This window comes from Theobroma cacao, chromosome 2 (genome assembly GCF_000208745.1).
Source record: "Theobroma cacao cultivar B97-61/B2 chromosome 2, Criollo_cocoa_genome_V2, whole genome shotgun sequence".
NCBI classification, from domain to species: domain Eukaryota; kingdom Viridiplantae; phylum Streptophyta; class Magnoliopsida; order Malvales; family Malvaceae; genus Theobroma; species Theobroma cacao.
The window spans coordinates 11,731,682-11,749,286 of record NC_030851.1 but is presented as its reverse complement, the minus strand read 5'-3'; the positions used below and the strand labels follow the sequence as shown (position 1 = coordinate 11,749,286).

Genomic DNA, 17,605 nt, shown 5'->3' with positions numbered 1-17,605 from the left:
GGCGGTGCGCATCCGTTTTGTGCCACCAGAGGCTCTTTTCTTCTTCAAGCTTCTCCTTTTTTGCCTCGCACCTAAGCCCCAATCTGACCAATCCTCCATGTGCCCTATTGGCACGTACTAGTGGCCCTCAGATAACGAGACATCAAGGTCCATAAAATACTCCTGGAGGGCTTCATCCACTGTGGGTTCTAACGTCTCTAGTGCCCACAACTGCAAATAAACAAATAAAATGTTGTCATTATCAAATAAGGAAAATTATTTTACAAATATAACGTAAAAATTAACAATTGTTCACTCACTTGGTCAAATGACTCTAACTTCTGAATTGCCTTGTAGAAGACTTTTGGCTTCTGATTGTAATCCCATATGCACATTCGTGGGTGGACGTTGTCCTTCGAACAAAAGGGGACAATAATTTTTCGGAGGGTCGAAATTGCCTCCATTGCACAAAACTTCATGCCAAATGTAACCATTATCAGATCGTCAATCATAAGCGACTGCACCCATAAATTTTTTGTTCGAAAGGAAACTGAAAAATGTTACGTTATAGTACTTGTATCACCCATGAGAATCCGTAAATGTTGTAGTGTAACCGAGTTTCCTTTGTCACGCTCAAGTCAGGAACTTCGAACCCATTCAAAAGGTAGTCCAAGGTCAGCTTCCAAACATAGTGCCCCTATGGGAAGATATTCCAAGAGTCGATGTCCTCTACCAATGATAGCAACCAAGGCATCACCCGTCTACGGTAGTCTTGACCAAATAAAATGTTATTCACGATCAAGACAAGTTCCATCTTGGTAGCATCTCCTGATCATTGAAAGTTGCCCCTGCAAAAGGTATCAAGCAAAGCCTGCAGTCGAACGCTGTCCTGTCCGTTTCAGTATCTTACATGAATTCCCTCTGCAATAACCTCGTACGGTCTTCTGAACACATCGAGCATTGGACTAAACTTCAGCCCAGTGATGAGGCAGAACTCCTGCCTTGATAGCCGCGCCTTGCTTTTGCTAATGGCAAGCCATAACTCGTGGTCCATTGACTGGTTCTTAGTGATCTGACGAATCATGATGCTGTGCAAGAGACCGACGTAAAAGTACCCCTGTGGATAGACGTCCAGGAGCATTCCAAAGTAGGTGCGCTTAACTGGATCGTACTCCCCCTTCTGTTGGAGAGTTTTTGTGATGTAATGTAGCTACGACCACTTACAATGGGTCTTAATTGCGACGTTGAACGCCCACTTCTCCCTCGGCATGATCAGCAAACTGTCAATATCTTCATATTGTTTGCGCTGGATCTGCAAAACATGGCACACATGCACCGGTGAGTTAAGCAGTCATGTGCAACAAGGTTGTGACATGCCATGCATTGCAATCAAAATATTGTGACACGCCATGCATAACAAGTTAAACGTTATGACACGCCATGTATATCAAGTAAAATGCTGTCACACACCATGCATAACAAGTAAAATTCTGTGACACGACATGCATATCAAGTAAAATGCTGTCACATGCCATTCATATCAAGTAGAATGCTGTCACACGCTATGCATATCAAGTAAAATGCTGTCACACGCCAATAACTAACTATAATAATAATGACGTCACACGATAAACACCCAAAACCCCTAAAACCACTATGGCTTAACCACAACAACCATCAAACCAGCAAGAAAACACAATCCAAACATTTACAAAATAAAACAAAAAATCTGAACATATCAAACAAACTCAGGAAAAAACCAAAAAATTAACGAACACAAGAATGTTGTGAATTTGAGACTCACTGACCTTTTCATTCATGGCCGACATTTTTTTGTTGGTGCTGTGGTTTCGTTCCGCTTGCAAAGAGCTTTCTCGAACACTCTGGCACCGGCGGGAATAAGAAATGAATCACACAAACGTTACGAATTCTGAATAATAACTGTTTAAAATGAAAAATGGCCTTCTAATATTCTTATTTATTCTGAAAAAGGGGAATTAATTCAGTGAAAGTCCAAACGATTACCATGTTAATTGCCTGCTTTGTTTTTCCTCTCTCTATTTCAAACCATGACGTGTCAGTTGCTCAAGCACTACCGTGTCACACACTCTAAACATGACCATGGCGTGTCACCAACTCTGAACTCTAGCGTGTCACATATTCCCTCCATGGCGTCTCACCAACTTTGAACGCTGGCGTGTCACAGATTTCCTCCATGGCGTGCCACCAACTCTTAACTCTGGTGTATCACAGATTCAATCAATGGCGTCTCACCAACTCTAAACGCTGGCGTGTCACAAATTCCCTCCATATTGTGTCACCAACTCTTAATCTGGTGTGTCACAAATTCCCTCAATGGCTTCTCACCAACTCTGAACGCTGTTGTGTCACAGATTCCCATCATGGCGTGTCACCAACTCTTAACTTTGGCGTCTCACAAATTCTTTCCATGGCGTCTCACCAACTTTGAGCAGTGCTGTGTCACACATTCCCAACATGACGTTTCACAAACTCTAAACTCTGTCCTGCGACAGCTATCTAACATATGGCCTGCTATAGCAAGACTATTTTCTGCTTTGGATTCACATCTTTCTCCTTTCAATTCACCACCCTATCAAGGATTTTTGGTTTCACATCATTAGCCAAGCTTTCCATTCATGACGACCGGTTCCTCGTTCGATTTAATATCTCTCTTCTCCTATTATCTGAATGCTATATCCTAAATCTCTGAAAACCCATCTCATGCAACATTATTTTGTTTTGCACAACCTTTGGAAAAAAAATTTGGATATTTTGCACAACCAATCTTTGTATATTTATTTTTTTTATCTCATTTTTCACATGTTTGAGAGTGCACGTTAACGAAGACGGCTCATTAAGGATATTTTTATCTCAAAATCTTTTTTGGTGGTTAAAAATAGTTAAAAGTATCGCGACGATTATTTACAAAAACATGTTATTTATAAGGGCTAAAAAAAAATTTCCTATATTACTCACGTTGATATGTTAAAATATTTAATAAGTATTTTTATTTTTTTTAGTTTTATTATTTGACTTTAAAGTAAATCCATTTCTTTTGGACAAACTTAGAACATAGCAGTCTGTAAAAGTAATCAAATGTTAAATAATAATAAAAAAACACTAATTTTTGTCTGTGTGGCTCATTTCATTCTACTTTTCTCTTCATTCTCAAATTCTTTCTTTAAAACAAAAAAAAAATCAATAAATAACTCAATTTTCAGCAACCAAACTGACGATTAATGATGATCAGAACCGGGATGCAGTCGTTGGATGATCAATGGGAAGCCAATGCGACGACAATGGTAAGTTGAAGATGAACCCAGAAACCGTCGATGCACTTAAGCGTATCAATGGACCCATTGGCGTTGTCTCTGTTTGTGGCCGTGCTCGAAAAGGTGAAAGCTTTATTCTGAACCAGGTAAGATATCTCAAATTTGTTTTCTTTCCTTTTTTTCCTCTCCCTTTGTTTTTCGTTCTTCTCTTTTGGGAATCAAACGTTAAATGCGGGCTTTTCGGCATTAAGGGTTGAACATTTTGGTGGCTTTTATGTATTCTTAAATCTTTTTGGCTAGTTTATCAGCAATGGCAAAGTTAAAAAATAATGCTTGAAATTCACATAATGTATGATAACAATTGAGATGGTGCTATATCAGTATAATTACACTAGTTTTCATACAGGTTTCACAATAATATACTAATAGAAAGATATTGGCTAACAAGGCTGCATCTAAATTTGAATGCATTGTAGCTTCTTGGTAAGAGCAATGGATTCCGAGTTGCATCAACTCATGGGGCGTGTACCAAAGGGCTTTGGAATTGGTGTGCCCCACTGAAGAGAACAGCACTCGATGGGTCTGAAAATGGTTTTCTGCTAATAGATACTGAAGGGATTGATGCTTATGATCCAACAGTTAGGCCTTCTTTCTTTTTTCCTTAATGAACTTAGTCCTGTCACAATTGTGTCAATGATGACCTGCAACTTTCTCTTTTGTTCTTCCATGGACAATATCGTGCTTATTTTAGGGAAGAGCATGTAGTCAAGATATAAGAGTTTTGAAGACTCTTTCATGCTTCAATTGCCTGGGATTATTAAAAGATTTACCTAGATAATTTACGCCGACTGCTAAATATATAGTTCAAGTGAAGGTTTGATAGACTTCCAATGCATGCTTTTGCATTAGATGTGCTTCTTGTAGATCTGACCTCCAGGTCTCTAACTAAAGCAACAGGTTTATTCCATGGACAACAAAGTTGTAAAGATACCACTACTGGTCATATTTAGTGTAGAGGTTTCATCAGCCTAAATCAGTGGTGGCTGAAACTATACTAAACTAGTTATACCGCACTAAGTTTACCCAACTATGAAGATAAGACTCTACCAGTTTTACCTATTTTGCTCATTCTGAGTGTGTCCCACATCAATGACCTCAAATGAACTTAGTATAGATTCAAAATGCAGGCCTGATGTTGCTTAATCTACTCTGGAAATGGTTGCAAAAGAGTTGATGAGATATCAGCAATGATATGAAACAAATCAAGTTTACATGTTACAACAAGTTTCTTCTCTATATTTTCTTCATTGACTCTGCATATTAAAACTTTTGTTATCTGTTTGTTTTTCTTCAAAATTTTCCTTTCTCTATCTCTGCTTCCAAAACTTTTCTGATTGTTTTTTTCTGATAGGAAACATACAGTACCCAGATTTTCTCCTTAGCAGTCCTTATTGAGCATGTTTATCTACAATCAGGTGAGTACAGATTATTTTGGGGTGTCATGCATGTGTTCAACCAAACTATTGCTAGCAGGGTGTTAATTTTATATATCTAATACATGGACCATAATGAACATAATACCATCTATGCCCAGTTCAAGATTTTCTGTTTATTTTGGCCATCTTCATGTACAAATGGGTGGTATTTATGAGCTTCACTTGATCACCTTTCTCTTGTCACTGAAATGACCAAACAGCCGACAATGAACATATTATTGATGAAACTATACTAAAGTAGTTAAGTTTAGCCAACTATGAATGTAAGGCTCCACTTCGTAACCGGAAAATAACTTGCTGAACGGATATCTTTTCTGTGTAAAGCATTTTATTGGAAAATCTAATATTTTTTGTTATTTAGATTAAATGCCGAAAATAAAAATATTTTCTATTGTTTGGATCATCCTGTACAAAATATTTTCGACATGACACCATAAAAGTATCAACATTCACAAGACATTCAAAACATTTCTTTCAACATTAAAAATATTATATATAAATAATATTTAACCCTTTTTATTTATTTATTTCTCATCATATTGTTATACTGGTTATTTTGTTAAGTGAATAAATCATAAATTGGAAATCAAAAAGAAAAGAGAGATTTTCGTGTGTGAAAATTTTATTTCCTATTTTATATAAATATTTTTCTTTGATTGACCTTAATTGTTTTTGTATTTATTAAAGATTGTAGTATCTTAGTAAAAATAATTATAGGTGATATGAGCCCTATGAAATAGTTGAATAAAAAATAGTCAGTGATGTTTTCCTGGGCAAAAGAATAATGAATAAAGAGATGAAAATAAGGAAAATAGTTGAATTGTTGAAAATTGCTTTGTTGAGAAATAGTTGAATAAAACGATGATGCTTTGTGGGGTTGATCCCATAAACCTCGGGATAGATCCCACAAGGAGGGGAGGGCAATGATGCTTTGTGAGATCAGTCCCAATGTTTATGGGATCGATCCTAGAGGGAGGGGAAGGTGGCAGGGAAAGGAATCTAGGGTTAGTGGGATTTTTTCCTTTGCTTGAAAATATTTTACCACCTGTAAATATTTTCACATTACCAAACAAGGGAAAATGAAGAAAAAATTTTCTGAAAAATGTTTTCATCCTTACCAAATGTAGCCTAAGACTACCAGTTTTACCTATTTTGCTTACTCTGAGTGTGTGTCACATCAATGACCTCAAATGAACTTAGTATGGATTCAAAATGCAGGCCTGATGTTGCTATATCTACTCTGATAATGGTTGCAAAAGAATTGATGAGATATTAGCAATGATATGAAACAACTCAATTTTACATGCTACAATAAGTCTCTTCAGTATATTTTCTTCATTAACTTTGCACATTAAAACTTTTATTATCTATTTTTTTTTTCAAAAATTTCCATTTTTATCTCTGCTTCCCAAACTTTTCTGATAGGAAATATACAACACCCAGATTTTCTCCTTGGCAGTCCTTATTGAGCATGTTTATCTACAATCACGTGAGTACAGATTATTCAGGGGCATCATTCATGTGTTCACCCAAACCACTGCTCGCAGGGTGGTGTTTTTAAATATCTAGGACATGAACCATAATGTACATAATACCATCTATGCCCAGTTCAAGATGTTCTGTTTATTTTGACTGTCTTCATGTACAGATGGGTGGTATTGATGAAGCTTCACTTGATCACGTCTCTTGTCACTGAAATGGCCAAGCAGATTCAGACTAGAGCCGCACGTGGAAAGGACATCTGAGCTTGGACATTTTCCCCCATCCTTGTCTGACTTCTGAGGGTAATTGTCATTGGCATTATTCTACACTGTGTGCAATTCTTGAGAGTGATTTAATGCTCTGTTCTTATAGTTTCGTTGTACAGGTGAGCCAATAGCTAATAAACCTGCATCTGTGGCCTTTCTACTTGTTACAGCTTTTTCACTTGTCACTTTTAGAACTTCTGCTTGGACTTGAAAGAGGATAATGCAAATGTAACACCGTAACACCTAGTGTTTATCTAGAGAAAGCCTTGAGGCCAGTGCTACGTAGAAGGAGAAGATGAAACTGCCAAAAACCAGGTATATCTTACCCTTAAACTCATTATACGAAGATTTTATTTTATTTTGCCTCAACAGGACCATTCTTGCTGGTATAGCAAAATCTTTTTGGATGCTCTTAGAGATGGTGCAGTACCAACAATATTATCCTTGTGGCAGGTTGGCGACATTGCCTGGACTTTCCATGTCTCTATTTCTTTTCCATCTATGGTACTCTTAGTGATAACTTAGTGTCGACTTTCCCTACAGCTGAGAACTTTTAAGAATGCTGAAATGCTTTTGTAGTGAAATATTATTTACCAGGAAAACAAAAAAGTTACACTGAAATTTTTGGGTTAGATTTCATTAGATTTTATCTGTTTGATATAACTCTCAGCTCAACAGACATAAACCTGCAAAAGGCCTGTGATTTGGACTAGTATCCTGCTAAGAGATGATGAAGGAAGCCATGAATAATCATAGACTGCTCCATGTGTTTCCACTCTTAACAAGGAAGGACAAATGATTTTGACTAATTGTAGTGCATAAAAGTACCAAATCCTTATCAGCGGTCAAGTAGCATTACTGGTGTGCAAGTTTTGGGCCTCTGGGACAAGGAGCTAGTTTAGGAAAGTTGTGTTCAAGCATACAGTAGAAAGAATTCAGTGGGAATCATTTAGGAGCATCCAACTAGAAGGCATTAAACTATTGGGTTCTCTTTTGTTTCATCCATTTCCTGAAAGTCTGAAACAAACAGTTTACATTTTATATTTACTTGAAAATATATTGTAAATATGCATGGATGGCTAGGCAACAAAAGTGGGTTTTGAAGTGAAGTTGGTGATATTGAAGCAACTTAAGTTGTGATCATTGGGTGCAAGCAAATATAATCTTTCTTAGTTTCTGAAAAGTTAATGATTAATCTTGTGATTCTTGCACCCTTAACCTTTAGTAGCTGCTTTTCTTTTGGGTTTCCATCTGCTGACTGTTCATGTGATCAAGCCTGCACCATTTAAGTTGAGAAAACTGGTTTTAATCACTTGTACTTTTCATTCTTTGCAGAGTGTAAAAGAATTAGAGTGTCAAAGGGTATATGATATAGCTTAAGAAGTTTATTTGTCTGCTTTTGACTGCACAAAGCCTGCTGAAGAGGTAGGTGTCTTTTGGGGTGTTTAACAAGGTGCATTTTCAATGGCCAAAAGAAAAAAAAGGGTCCAATTCATATTATGATCATCTGCCATTCTTATTTATTAAATTTAGTCTGGTAATTTTAGGTTCCTTAAGATAAGCACATGATGAGGCAATTTGGAAATCATTTGTTGCATTTAATGTTAGTGCTGTTGGTGCTAGTTTGACAAGACAGAAATATGAAAGGCTTCATAATATCTTCACAAAGGCATTTGAGGTTATCAGTTAACCAACTGAAGAAATTTTTAGCATCTCTAAGAGTACAAATGAGGTTGTTTGCATTTTTGCAATTTTTTCTTTAATTGGATGTTGGACATCATGGCAATTCTCTACCTTTGCTATTGCATTTCATGTAATATGTTACTTTGATACTATTACTTAAATTGAGCAATGGATGCGGGACTACAGAAGAAATGCATTTATGGAGGCTGATTTAAGATGCTTGAATGCTATACAAAGCATGGAAAAGAAATTGATAGCAGACTGCCAGGTCACAAACATTTTTATTTTGTCATCAGGATAAAATATTTTAAATATCTGTGTTCTTTTATTCTTCTAAAAATCTGGTTTCTTTCATTTTCCTTTAATTTTTTATATTGATTGTTGCTTCACCAAAAGTTGATGATGATGCTCATGTTTAGGCTTTGTAATACTCATGAACCAAAATTTTGGTGTAATTTTGTCTATAGGTCGTAAGGTATAGGAGTGATCAACTAGGCATCATTTCATGTCCTACATACTGGAATCTTACACCCATTCACCCCTGTAAAATGAATTTCCAGCTCTTACTACTTGTCTTTCTCTGTGGTTTAAGCTCCATAACCATTCAATACCATTTTGCTCATGGCAACTAACCGTACCTCAATGCTTTTGGAGTTGATAGTGACAAATGAATAGAGATCTTGTTGCTTCTGACGCCTACTTAACAATGTAATATTCTCTGGATAGAGCCAGCATTCTTGTTCAGCCTATTGTGAAAACATTTTCCTACTATTATTTTTCATATAAATAGGATAAGAACTTTCATGTGATCTGATGATCGAGGCATTCTTTATCAATAAATCACTTTGTTTCTCTCTAGATGAATATGTATCTTCATCATCAATCACTACTTCTGTGTCTGTGTCAAATTTTTGCTGCAGAGGTTGTTGGTTGTCTGCTATCTGAATATGAAGCATCTGTTCATGGTCCAACAAACGGCAGATGTTATCCTGCTTCTTGAAAAAGAGGTTTGTTCAAATTTGCCATATCTTTATTAGCTTACATCAAATGTAAAAATCTGGCCTGTTACCCTATTGAGGCAGTTGGACTGCCATACACAGGATAGACAAACTTGATGGGATAAGATGGTTTATTAGGGTAGTATATCATTTAAACCCATATTTTCTCTGACTATGTTATTGAACCCCATATCATCCATCTCTATTATGTATTATTTAGCCATTTAGATGTCACATGGACTAGCAAAATACTAGGCACTTGCAAATGCATAAAACATGAGCCGTCATCATTCTCTTTAAGAGAATCAATTAACCTTCTTTGGTCAAACAAGTTAAAAAGTATGAATGTTATATATTTTTTTATGTATATTAAATTATAAAGTTTTTAAAGGCTAAATTATGGGCCAAGCTGTATAATAAATAAAACTTACTTAATATAGTTTGTGAAGGGTGTAATACAGTAATAGAGGCCAAGCTATTCTACTGAATGAAACCACCGCTAAAAATGCCTGTTATAATTTATAACTGATGCCTGTGTCTGTTGAAACCCAGTTTGCAGGATGCCTTACTCAACCAAACCAAGAAGCAAATAGATCATGTTTTATCAGAGAAGAAAACCCTTTTGCTGAATTGCCGTTCAATTGAAGACAAAATGGAATTGCCTGACAAGCATTTGGAGGCATGTGAGAAGTTAAAAGGTGAACATCAAAAGCATTATGAGGATGCTATTGATGACATGACGAAGCTTTCTGATCCTAAAAGAACCGTATAACTAATTTAAAGAGCAAGTGTAGCTTGTTGGAGGAGAGGTCTTCTTGTTTATTTCAAACTATGGAGTCTCTGAGGCAGGAATCCTTGGAATGGAAAAGAAAACATGAAGGGCTATTGACTAAGAGAAATGCAGATAATGACAATGTCAATGCAGAAATTGCTGTTGTCAGGTATAGGAGTGAAGCAGCTGAAGCAAAAAATGCTGCTGCTCATGAAAAAAATTAAATCTGCTCAGATGGAAGCAAATGAATGGTAAGACAAGTATGATGTTGCTGTTATGGGGATGCCAAAGCTGCCCTGCAGAAAGCAGCTACAGTTGGTGAAAGCTTAAATGCCTTTATAATAGAATTCTCCAGCAGTTTGGAAGCAATGGTGGTGCATCTCTGTCTCTCTCTTGCATGCACATGCATGCAGGAATTCAATATGCAAACACACTGTTGAATGCATACTTATTCAATCGTTGTGGTTTACATTTTAATGTACACCACTCACCATGGTTTCTGAGGACAGGAAGAAGAAATCAAGAATAAAGTTGCAAAGCTTGTGTCTGCTGAGCAATGTTTAACCAATTTGAGTTTGGAGTTGAAGGTGACCTTTCTTTCCGTTTTTTCATTCTTCATTTTGCATTTTAAGGACCACATGTCTTGTGGTTCTTGGTGCTGTTAACCGTACAAGGGCTGCTGAATCCAGGATAGAGAGCTGTGATAACAAATCATCAGATTTGAATCTTAAAATCAGATTGTTGAGTGAAATGCATGAATTGTTGAAGAGAGAAGCCCATATACTGGTCCAAATGAGAAGCAAACTGTTGCAGCAGAACCTCTCTGAGACAAAACGGTTTCAGGAAGTATATAAAAGGTGTGAAGTTGCAAAACAGGTAGTTAGGATATTGCGGGTAGAAATATTAGCTTGTCAAAATGAAAGGAAAGAAGATATCATATGTAAGGTAAGGTTGCTTTACTAGAAGCCAGGAACCAAGAGAGCGAAGAGAAGGTACAGACATTATTGAACATAAAGAATATGCCTAGAGTAAGCTCAATGAGTGCAAGTGCTTTAGAATCCGAGTTTTACAGCTCGGGCAGAGGCAAACATGGTAGGTAAAGCTTCTTCGATGGATACGCAGATGTGAAGTGAATGCCTAGAAATATAGTCATTAATTTAGTACTACTATTTAATTCTAGGAGGAATGAACAGATGCAATAAAAAGCAAATATATTTGAGCTGCTATAATTGATACTATTTTCTAAGCTCAAAATAAATTAATAACTCTAATCATATTAAATGATTGGGATCATGAGTTGATTAATGACATTTCGACCAAGCTCAAATTAACGCATAATCTCAAATTAAGTGACCTAAATTCAAGCTGTGTGGTTGGTAGATTGCATTAATGGCTAAAGGTGTTACAGCCTCACCCCTACACTGACATTGAAGTTTCAACTCCAGCAGCTTACTTGAACTTTCAAGGCAAGGAACTTCCTCCTTTTTCTTTTTCCTTTTCTAAACTAACTTTCAAGACAAGTAACTTGCTTACTTCAGATGTCTAAACACTAACAAATAGTTACTTGCTAAGTATAATAACAAAAATGAAAGTTGTATGATTCAGAATTACAGTTGTATCTTTTATTTGTTTATTTATTTAAAATAAATTTAAATATTAACAAACAGTATTCTACATGTTGCAACATTTTTATATTTAATTTCTAATTTTTGTAGCACTTTAAGGATAACTTTACTTTGATGATAGCATTTTTTACAGAAGCTTGAACTAGATCCAGCAGGTCCCAAAAAACATACAAAGAACTCTGATCCAGACATTTTTTTTCTTCCTCTTTTTTTTTGTTTTTTTGGCCTTATTAACAAGAAGAGGGTGTTTTGCGCTACAACAATTAGACCTCAACTTTTAACCAGTTGAGAAATTAGACTTAAATGATTTCCCTCTCTTAATTAATAGGACTACTCTATATATATATATATATATATATATATATATATATATATATGTTTATAATATATGTTGTATGTATAAAGTGGGATAGATAAAATATAAGATAAACAATAATATACAGCATATATAGAGCACGTGCATATGGATGGAGTAATTAGTTTAAAGTACAATTTGAACAGTAAAATATATACTCTTATTTGAAGATTGTCGTTACATTTGAAAGGAGAAAGTGTTGAATAAAAGAAGCTACTTGCAGTAAGAATCACCCTTTGTACAGTTTCCAAAGTTAACTTGTCCAAGATTAAAGTTGGATGAACCATGTGACACATTTACACCCTGCTGCTTACACTGTACAAAGCATCCCTTCAAAGGAGGAAGGAAAAGAAAATTAACCATGCTGAAGAATGTTTCTTCTGCTCTTCCGCTAGCTAACACAACATTCCTTATTCTTCCCCGCCTTTTTTGGCTTCCCTAAAAGCCTTGAGTAAATAATTAATTTATTGCTTATTTCACCAGTGCTTATTTTTTATGTTGCCTCCACAGTCCTTTTACTAAGTACACTATCTCCTTTCCTCCCGTGGATCCTTGTAACTTTCTCAAGGAATGAAAGACCCATCATGGACTGCAAAATGGGGAAGTAGCTGGCTAGGGTTGCCTCTGGTTTGGCCACCTTGATCAAAGGAAATGAAAGAAGGATTATACAACTCAACAAGCCCATTATTCTTAAGGTGATGAGGACCCTCGTGTCCACTCTGCACCTTTAATTTTGAGGGCAGGGAGTCCTTTACCGAGCCACATTGTCTAGGCTGTGTTTGGTAGAAAACTTTTGAAACTACTAGCTCACCATCTTTCTCTTCTTCATTGTTGCCAAGGTGGTACTGGTGCATCACCCAATTCGTTTTCTCGGGTTTCCTTTGCTTCCCGTAGTTGGTGTAAAGCACCAGTATCTTTTTGTAACCCTTAACTTTTCCACTAATAAAAACTGGCCTGGTCTTGCCTGTCTTGTGCCACCGGGTCTCGCCGCCTTCCGTGTCAGTGTGAACCTTTCTTCTTTTTCTAGTTCCCGTAGTGTATGCCTTGGAGGGTCGGTGAAAGAAGTGGCGAACTAGGCCATCTTTGCTAACTCCTATACACAATGAAAATGGATTATAAAAATGACAAACCATTCACTTCTAATCAGAACAGTTTATTTGTTAACGTGAAGGGCACCATGTTGGTGTCATATTATTGACAAATGTAAGTTGGAGTGTTTTTCTTCATTTCTAATGTTGAAGGCTACTAGGGTTAGTTGGAAGGTTTCTTCATGTCTATTTTACGGGAAAATGAAACGCACTAAGGTTAGCTGGCAGGTTTCTTCGAACAAGGAGATTGGTTAACCATTCAACCAAATGAAATGAGCATGTTTCCGATCCAGCTCTTCTTAATAAATTAAAGACTTAGAAAAATTGTGTATACTTGTTTATCTTTCTATTTTGCTCCTAATGATGAAAACACCAGATTCTGATATATATGGTTTCTTTAGGACTGGACTCACTTCCCAAATTAATAAAATGAAAAGGCTCCATCATAATGTCAAAGCCAAATTTGACCATTTCTAATATGAAGCATTGGATTAACTTTCTTCAAAATTGCTATGCATGTGCTTGCCTCACCCTCTCCTTAATAATATATACTAGTTGCCAAAAATGCAAAACCTTATAATGACATTTATCGACTTTGCCTTCTTTGTTTGTTCAAGTTGGATTCGCAAGTGTATATATATAGATCTGGGAGTAGAATCCTTAGAAAAATAAAATTAAATTATCACCTGGTAACTTCTCTGGATGAGTATAGCAAATTCCGTTCTCTCCTTCAATAGTAGGGATAAATTCATCTATTAGAGGATGAAGTTTACGAGCATCAGACCGCACCTTCCCTTCCAAATGTTCAAGAAGCTCTTGATCTGTTGGATCAAACTTCACTCCAGCAGGCAACCCAGGCAAATCATGAATTCCCGCCTATAATATAACATTTTTAATATGTGGGTGTAACAAATACAAGTAAACCACGTTGAGCAATCATGATCAAAACCATAACATATAAAAGAAAATGAGAATGCAATCAAGATAAACAAACGACCTGCTCTCGGCATTTGATCTGATGACCACATGAGGGACAGGTTCTAACTAGGCAATCTTTGTGCCTTTCAGCAATAACAGTTTTATGAGAAGATGGAGGAGAGCTTCTCTCAATCGTTTGCACATTGCTGCAGTCATTGCACCAAGTCATTTTCTTTGGCTTCCTCTTATTCCCATCCCACACTGGGATCTTTTCCTTTCTTGTTTCCTCCCCTGCTACTCCCCAAAATAAACAAAACTATGAGAGGGAGGAGATCACAGAGAGAGAGAGAGAGAGAGAGTTAAAAAGGGAAAGAAAAAAAAAGAAGGAAGAAAAGTTAGCTTGTTGTCTCCTCTAAAGCTTTGGTGCTCTGAAGGCTGTTTATCTTGAGGGTTGGGAAGGGAATTAAATTCTCCTTCACTTTTTAGTACAATTCTTTTGCATTAATCTGGTTCTCCTAATTGTCCTTGCTCACGGCAAAGAGAGCTACCCAAAAAAATCTCAAGAGACTAATAAAATTCTCTTTTTACAAGTATAGTAGTGAGTTCTATTGAAAGCCAAAAAAGGATTGCTTGGATCTTAAGTTTGGTTTTAGCTTATGTATCAGCATGGAAACTTGTATGGCAATAAATGTAGTTTTTATGTCTCTTTTGTTTTTCACCTCTGTCTGAAAGGCTGCTTTGGTTTGTTAACATGGCTAGCTAAAATTTAAGAGAATGAATAATATTCAAAGGTACTAAGGATTGAGTGGAGATAGGGCAATCTGATTTATTGGGAGCTATTTCACCACCAGAGAGAGAAAGAGAAACATTTCTGGTCCAATGTCACCCTGGAGTATTCATAAAGCTAAAATTTGCATACTAATATATACTTGAATATATATAATATTATATAGAATGAAAAAAAAAAAAGAAAGAAAAGGACAAATATCAATAGCCACCCATAATTCTATTTCTTCACGTAGACTTCTCATGTAAAGCAAGAAACCACTCTCTCCTCTCTCCCCCCAAATGTCCACGTGGCAAAGTCAGAGTGTGCCATCTTTGACCCCAAAAGCAGATAAAGGTTTAAATTCCAGATAGAAATCATGATATACATACAATTCAAAGAAACCTTATTTCTTTTATGGAATACATCTTCTCAATTTGGTAATGGAAAAATAATTAGCTGTCACCCTTACTTAAGATTAGGAAATTAAATTGCAGCCAACCTCTCTCAGCCCTCAAAGGTTGCTTGCTTCCTCCAAAGTAGGAATATCTGAAACTTTAAAACTCTTTTTCACCTTGAAATTAAATGAATTACTCCTCGTCCGTCTTCGCCATAATTAAACAAAAAGAAAAGAAACTTACGTGCAATGTGAAGTGTGTGATGATTACAAACGAGGAATATAGAATTTAATCACAGTCCGTACTCTTCACCAAAACGTGGATCATGACATGAAACCCGTAGAGAATATCAGTAGGACCCAAGGCCAATGTTTTTAATTTTTCCCCTCACAGCTTTTTTTTCTTTCCTTCTTAATAAAAGATGATCATCTTACATTCAAAAGAAAGATACTATGTTCCTTTAGATCTGTTTCATTCACAACCACCAGCTTACAAGGGTAGATGTCATGAGCCAATCTTATACCAGATTATAATAGGATAGAGTTGTCTATGAGATTAAGTCTTTTATGCCTGTAAGGGAAATGTCCATCTTTCAAATAATGTAATGACTCGTTGTGACACCTCCACAAATACTTATTAAGTCTTTAAGAGAAAAGACCCTTTAGGAAAAGAATGTTCTCATTTTAAGCGTTATAATGACTATTAGTAGAATACTTGTAAAATCTCGTAAACTTTTTATAGAGGGTGAGTAGTTGGCGGATTGTTGGGCTGCCTCACTAGTAAAGGCATGTTTGTAGCGAATCATCTAGGGCTGCCGCTTAAGACTCGACAATGGTGTGTCTTGGTCCCTTTGTAATTAATTTCATATTAATAAAATATTTTTTCTTTTTATGACTCAATGGTTGTATATATGGCATTTAGTATGCCTTTTGATTTCGATACGAGTTCCCTTAGTCTAATTTATTGTTATTATTATATTTGGATATGATATAACCGAGTTTTTGTTGACTTGCGTGGAAGCATCCACTCAAGTGCCGCACAGACTATTGCATAATTAAGCGGGGAAGCGTATTTCGTGACAATTGGTATAAGAACACGGATGAAACGTGTTGATCTAAAGTGTAAAAATGGTGACCACGCAGAGTGCACCAGAAGACCGTCAGAGGATTGATGAGCTAGAGGTCGCGGTGGCCACAGTAAAAGCTCAGATGGTCTTGTGCGAATGAATAGATGAAATTGAGACAATTTAGCAAAAATTATCCTAGATGATTAATACCTTAAGTGATGAGACTAGGGATGCATTAAGCACTCTTTAAGGCGAGATTGGAGAATTGAAAGCTCAAGTAAATCTTTTAGTTATTACTGCAGGTAATGCTAGCGGGAGCCTAAGAAATTGAGGGAAAAAGGCCAAAGTGCTGGAACCCAAGCGATACGAAGGGGTCAGAAATGCTAAGAAGTTGGAGAACTTCCTTTTTGATATGGAACAATATTTTTGAGCTGTGCGCACGAAGTCGGAGGAGGAAAAAGTGGCAATGGCTTTAAAGTATCTTGCTGGGGAAGTAAATTTGTGGTGGCGTTCCAAATTCATCGATGGTGAGTGCCGTATCAACACTTGGGTGGACCTAAAGCAAGAATTGAAGAACCAGTTTTTTCTTGAGAATGTTGAGTATATGGCATGATGGAAGTTAAGGAAGTTGTCACAAACGGGATCAGTGCGGAAGTTCGTGAGGAACTTCTTTACTTTAATGCTAGATATCAGGGATATGACTAAAAAAATAGACTGTTTTATTTCCTTGAGGGTCTAAAACTATGGGCAAGGACAAAGTTACAACGACAGAGGGTACAGGATGTGACTTCGGCAATTAAGGCTATTGAGCGCTTTACTAATTATAGTGAAAACTCCAACAAAAGAAAAGACCTTTCATCTAAGACAAGTAACTCTAGCTCAAAAATTGAGTAAAATTTTCGAGAGTAAGTAGACCTTCAAGTAGGAGAGGTGATAAAAGACCACTTGCTAGATATTCACCTTAATCGAGAACAAACAAGCCATGGAACTTCAAGCCACGACCATCGATATCTTGTTTTCTATGTTAAAAACCTTATCGAGTAGTTGATTGTCCTCATCGAGCAGCTCTCAGTGCGATATGTACTACCAATGTTGATACACCCCATCCTACACCACAGTTAAATAAGCCGAGGAAGAGCCAACACGAATGGGTTCTATTCGGTTCCTCAGTGCCTTGCAAGCACAACTAGAAAATATGGAGAATGAGCCTCAACAAGGTCTAATGTATGTAAAGGTGTTGTTAAATGAGAAAAACACCAAAGCCATGCTCCACACGAGGGCCTCAGACACTTTCATCACCTCAGGAGAGGCAAAGAGGTGCGATCTTAAAGTTGAGAAGGATTTTGGATAGATGAAAGCAGTTAACTCGCCAACTTCGGCTATAATGGGAAATGCTAAAGGCGTAAAGATTAAGATTGGC

At 36.6% G+C, this 17,605-nt stretch overlaps 1 protein-coding gene and 1 pseudogene across 1 annotated transcript; one reads left to right on the top strand and one right to left on the bottom strand.

Annotated features, from left to right (window-relative positions):
* On the top strand, nucleotides 3,120-11,277 carry LOC18608780 (annotated as a pseudogene).
* LOC18608779 (NAC domain-containing protein 73) lies at nucleotides 12,075-14,652 on the bottom strand. Its single transcript, XM_018114641.1, has 3 exons — nucleotides 14,035-14,652; nucleotides 13,724-13,913; nucleotides 12,075-13,042 (listed from the first exon to the last, which is right to left on the bottom strand). The coding sequence occupies exons 1-3, from the start codon at nucleotides 14,182-14,184 to the stop codon at nucleotides 12,513-12,515; spliced, it is 870 nt and encodes a 289-aa protein (XP_017970130.1). The 5' UTR covers nucleotides 14,185-14,652; the 3' UTR covers nucleotides 12,075-12,512.

Bases quoted from the DNA above. Each gene is read 5' to 3' on its own strand.
- LOC18608779 (XM_018114641.1), bottom strand. From the start codon at position 14,184: ATGACTTGGTGCAATGACTGCAGCAATGTGCAAACGATTGAGAGAAGC. The intron at 13,914-14,034 runs GTCGTTTGTTTA...GTTATATTATAG, and splicing joins AGATCAAATGCCGAGAGCAG to GCGGGAATTCATGATTTGCC. The intron at 13,043-13,723 runs GTGATAATTTAA...CATTGTGTATAG, and splicing joins TCATCCAGAGAAGTTACCAG to GAGTTAGCAAAGATGGCCTA.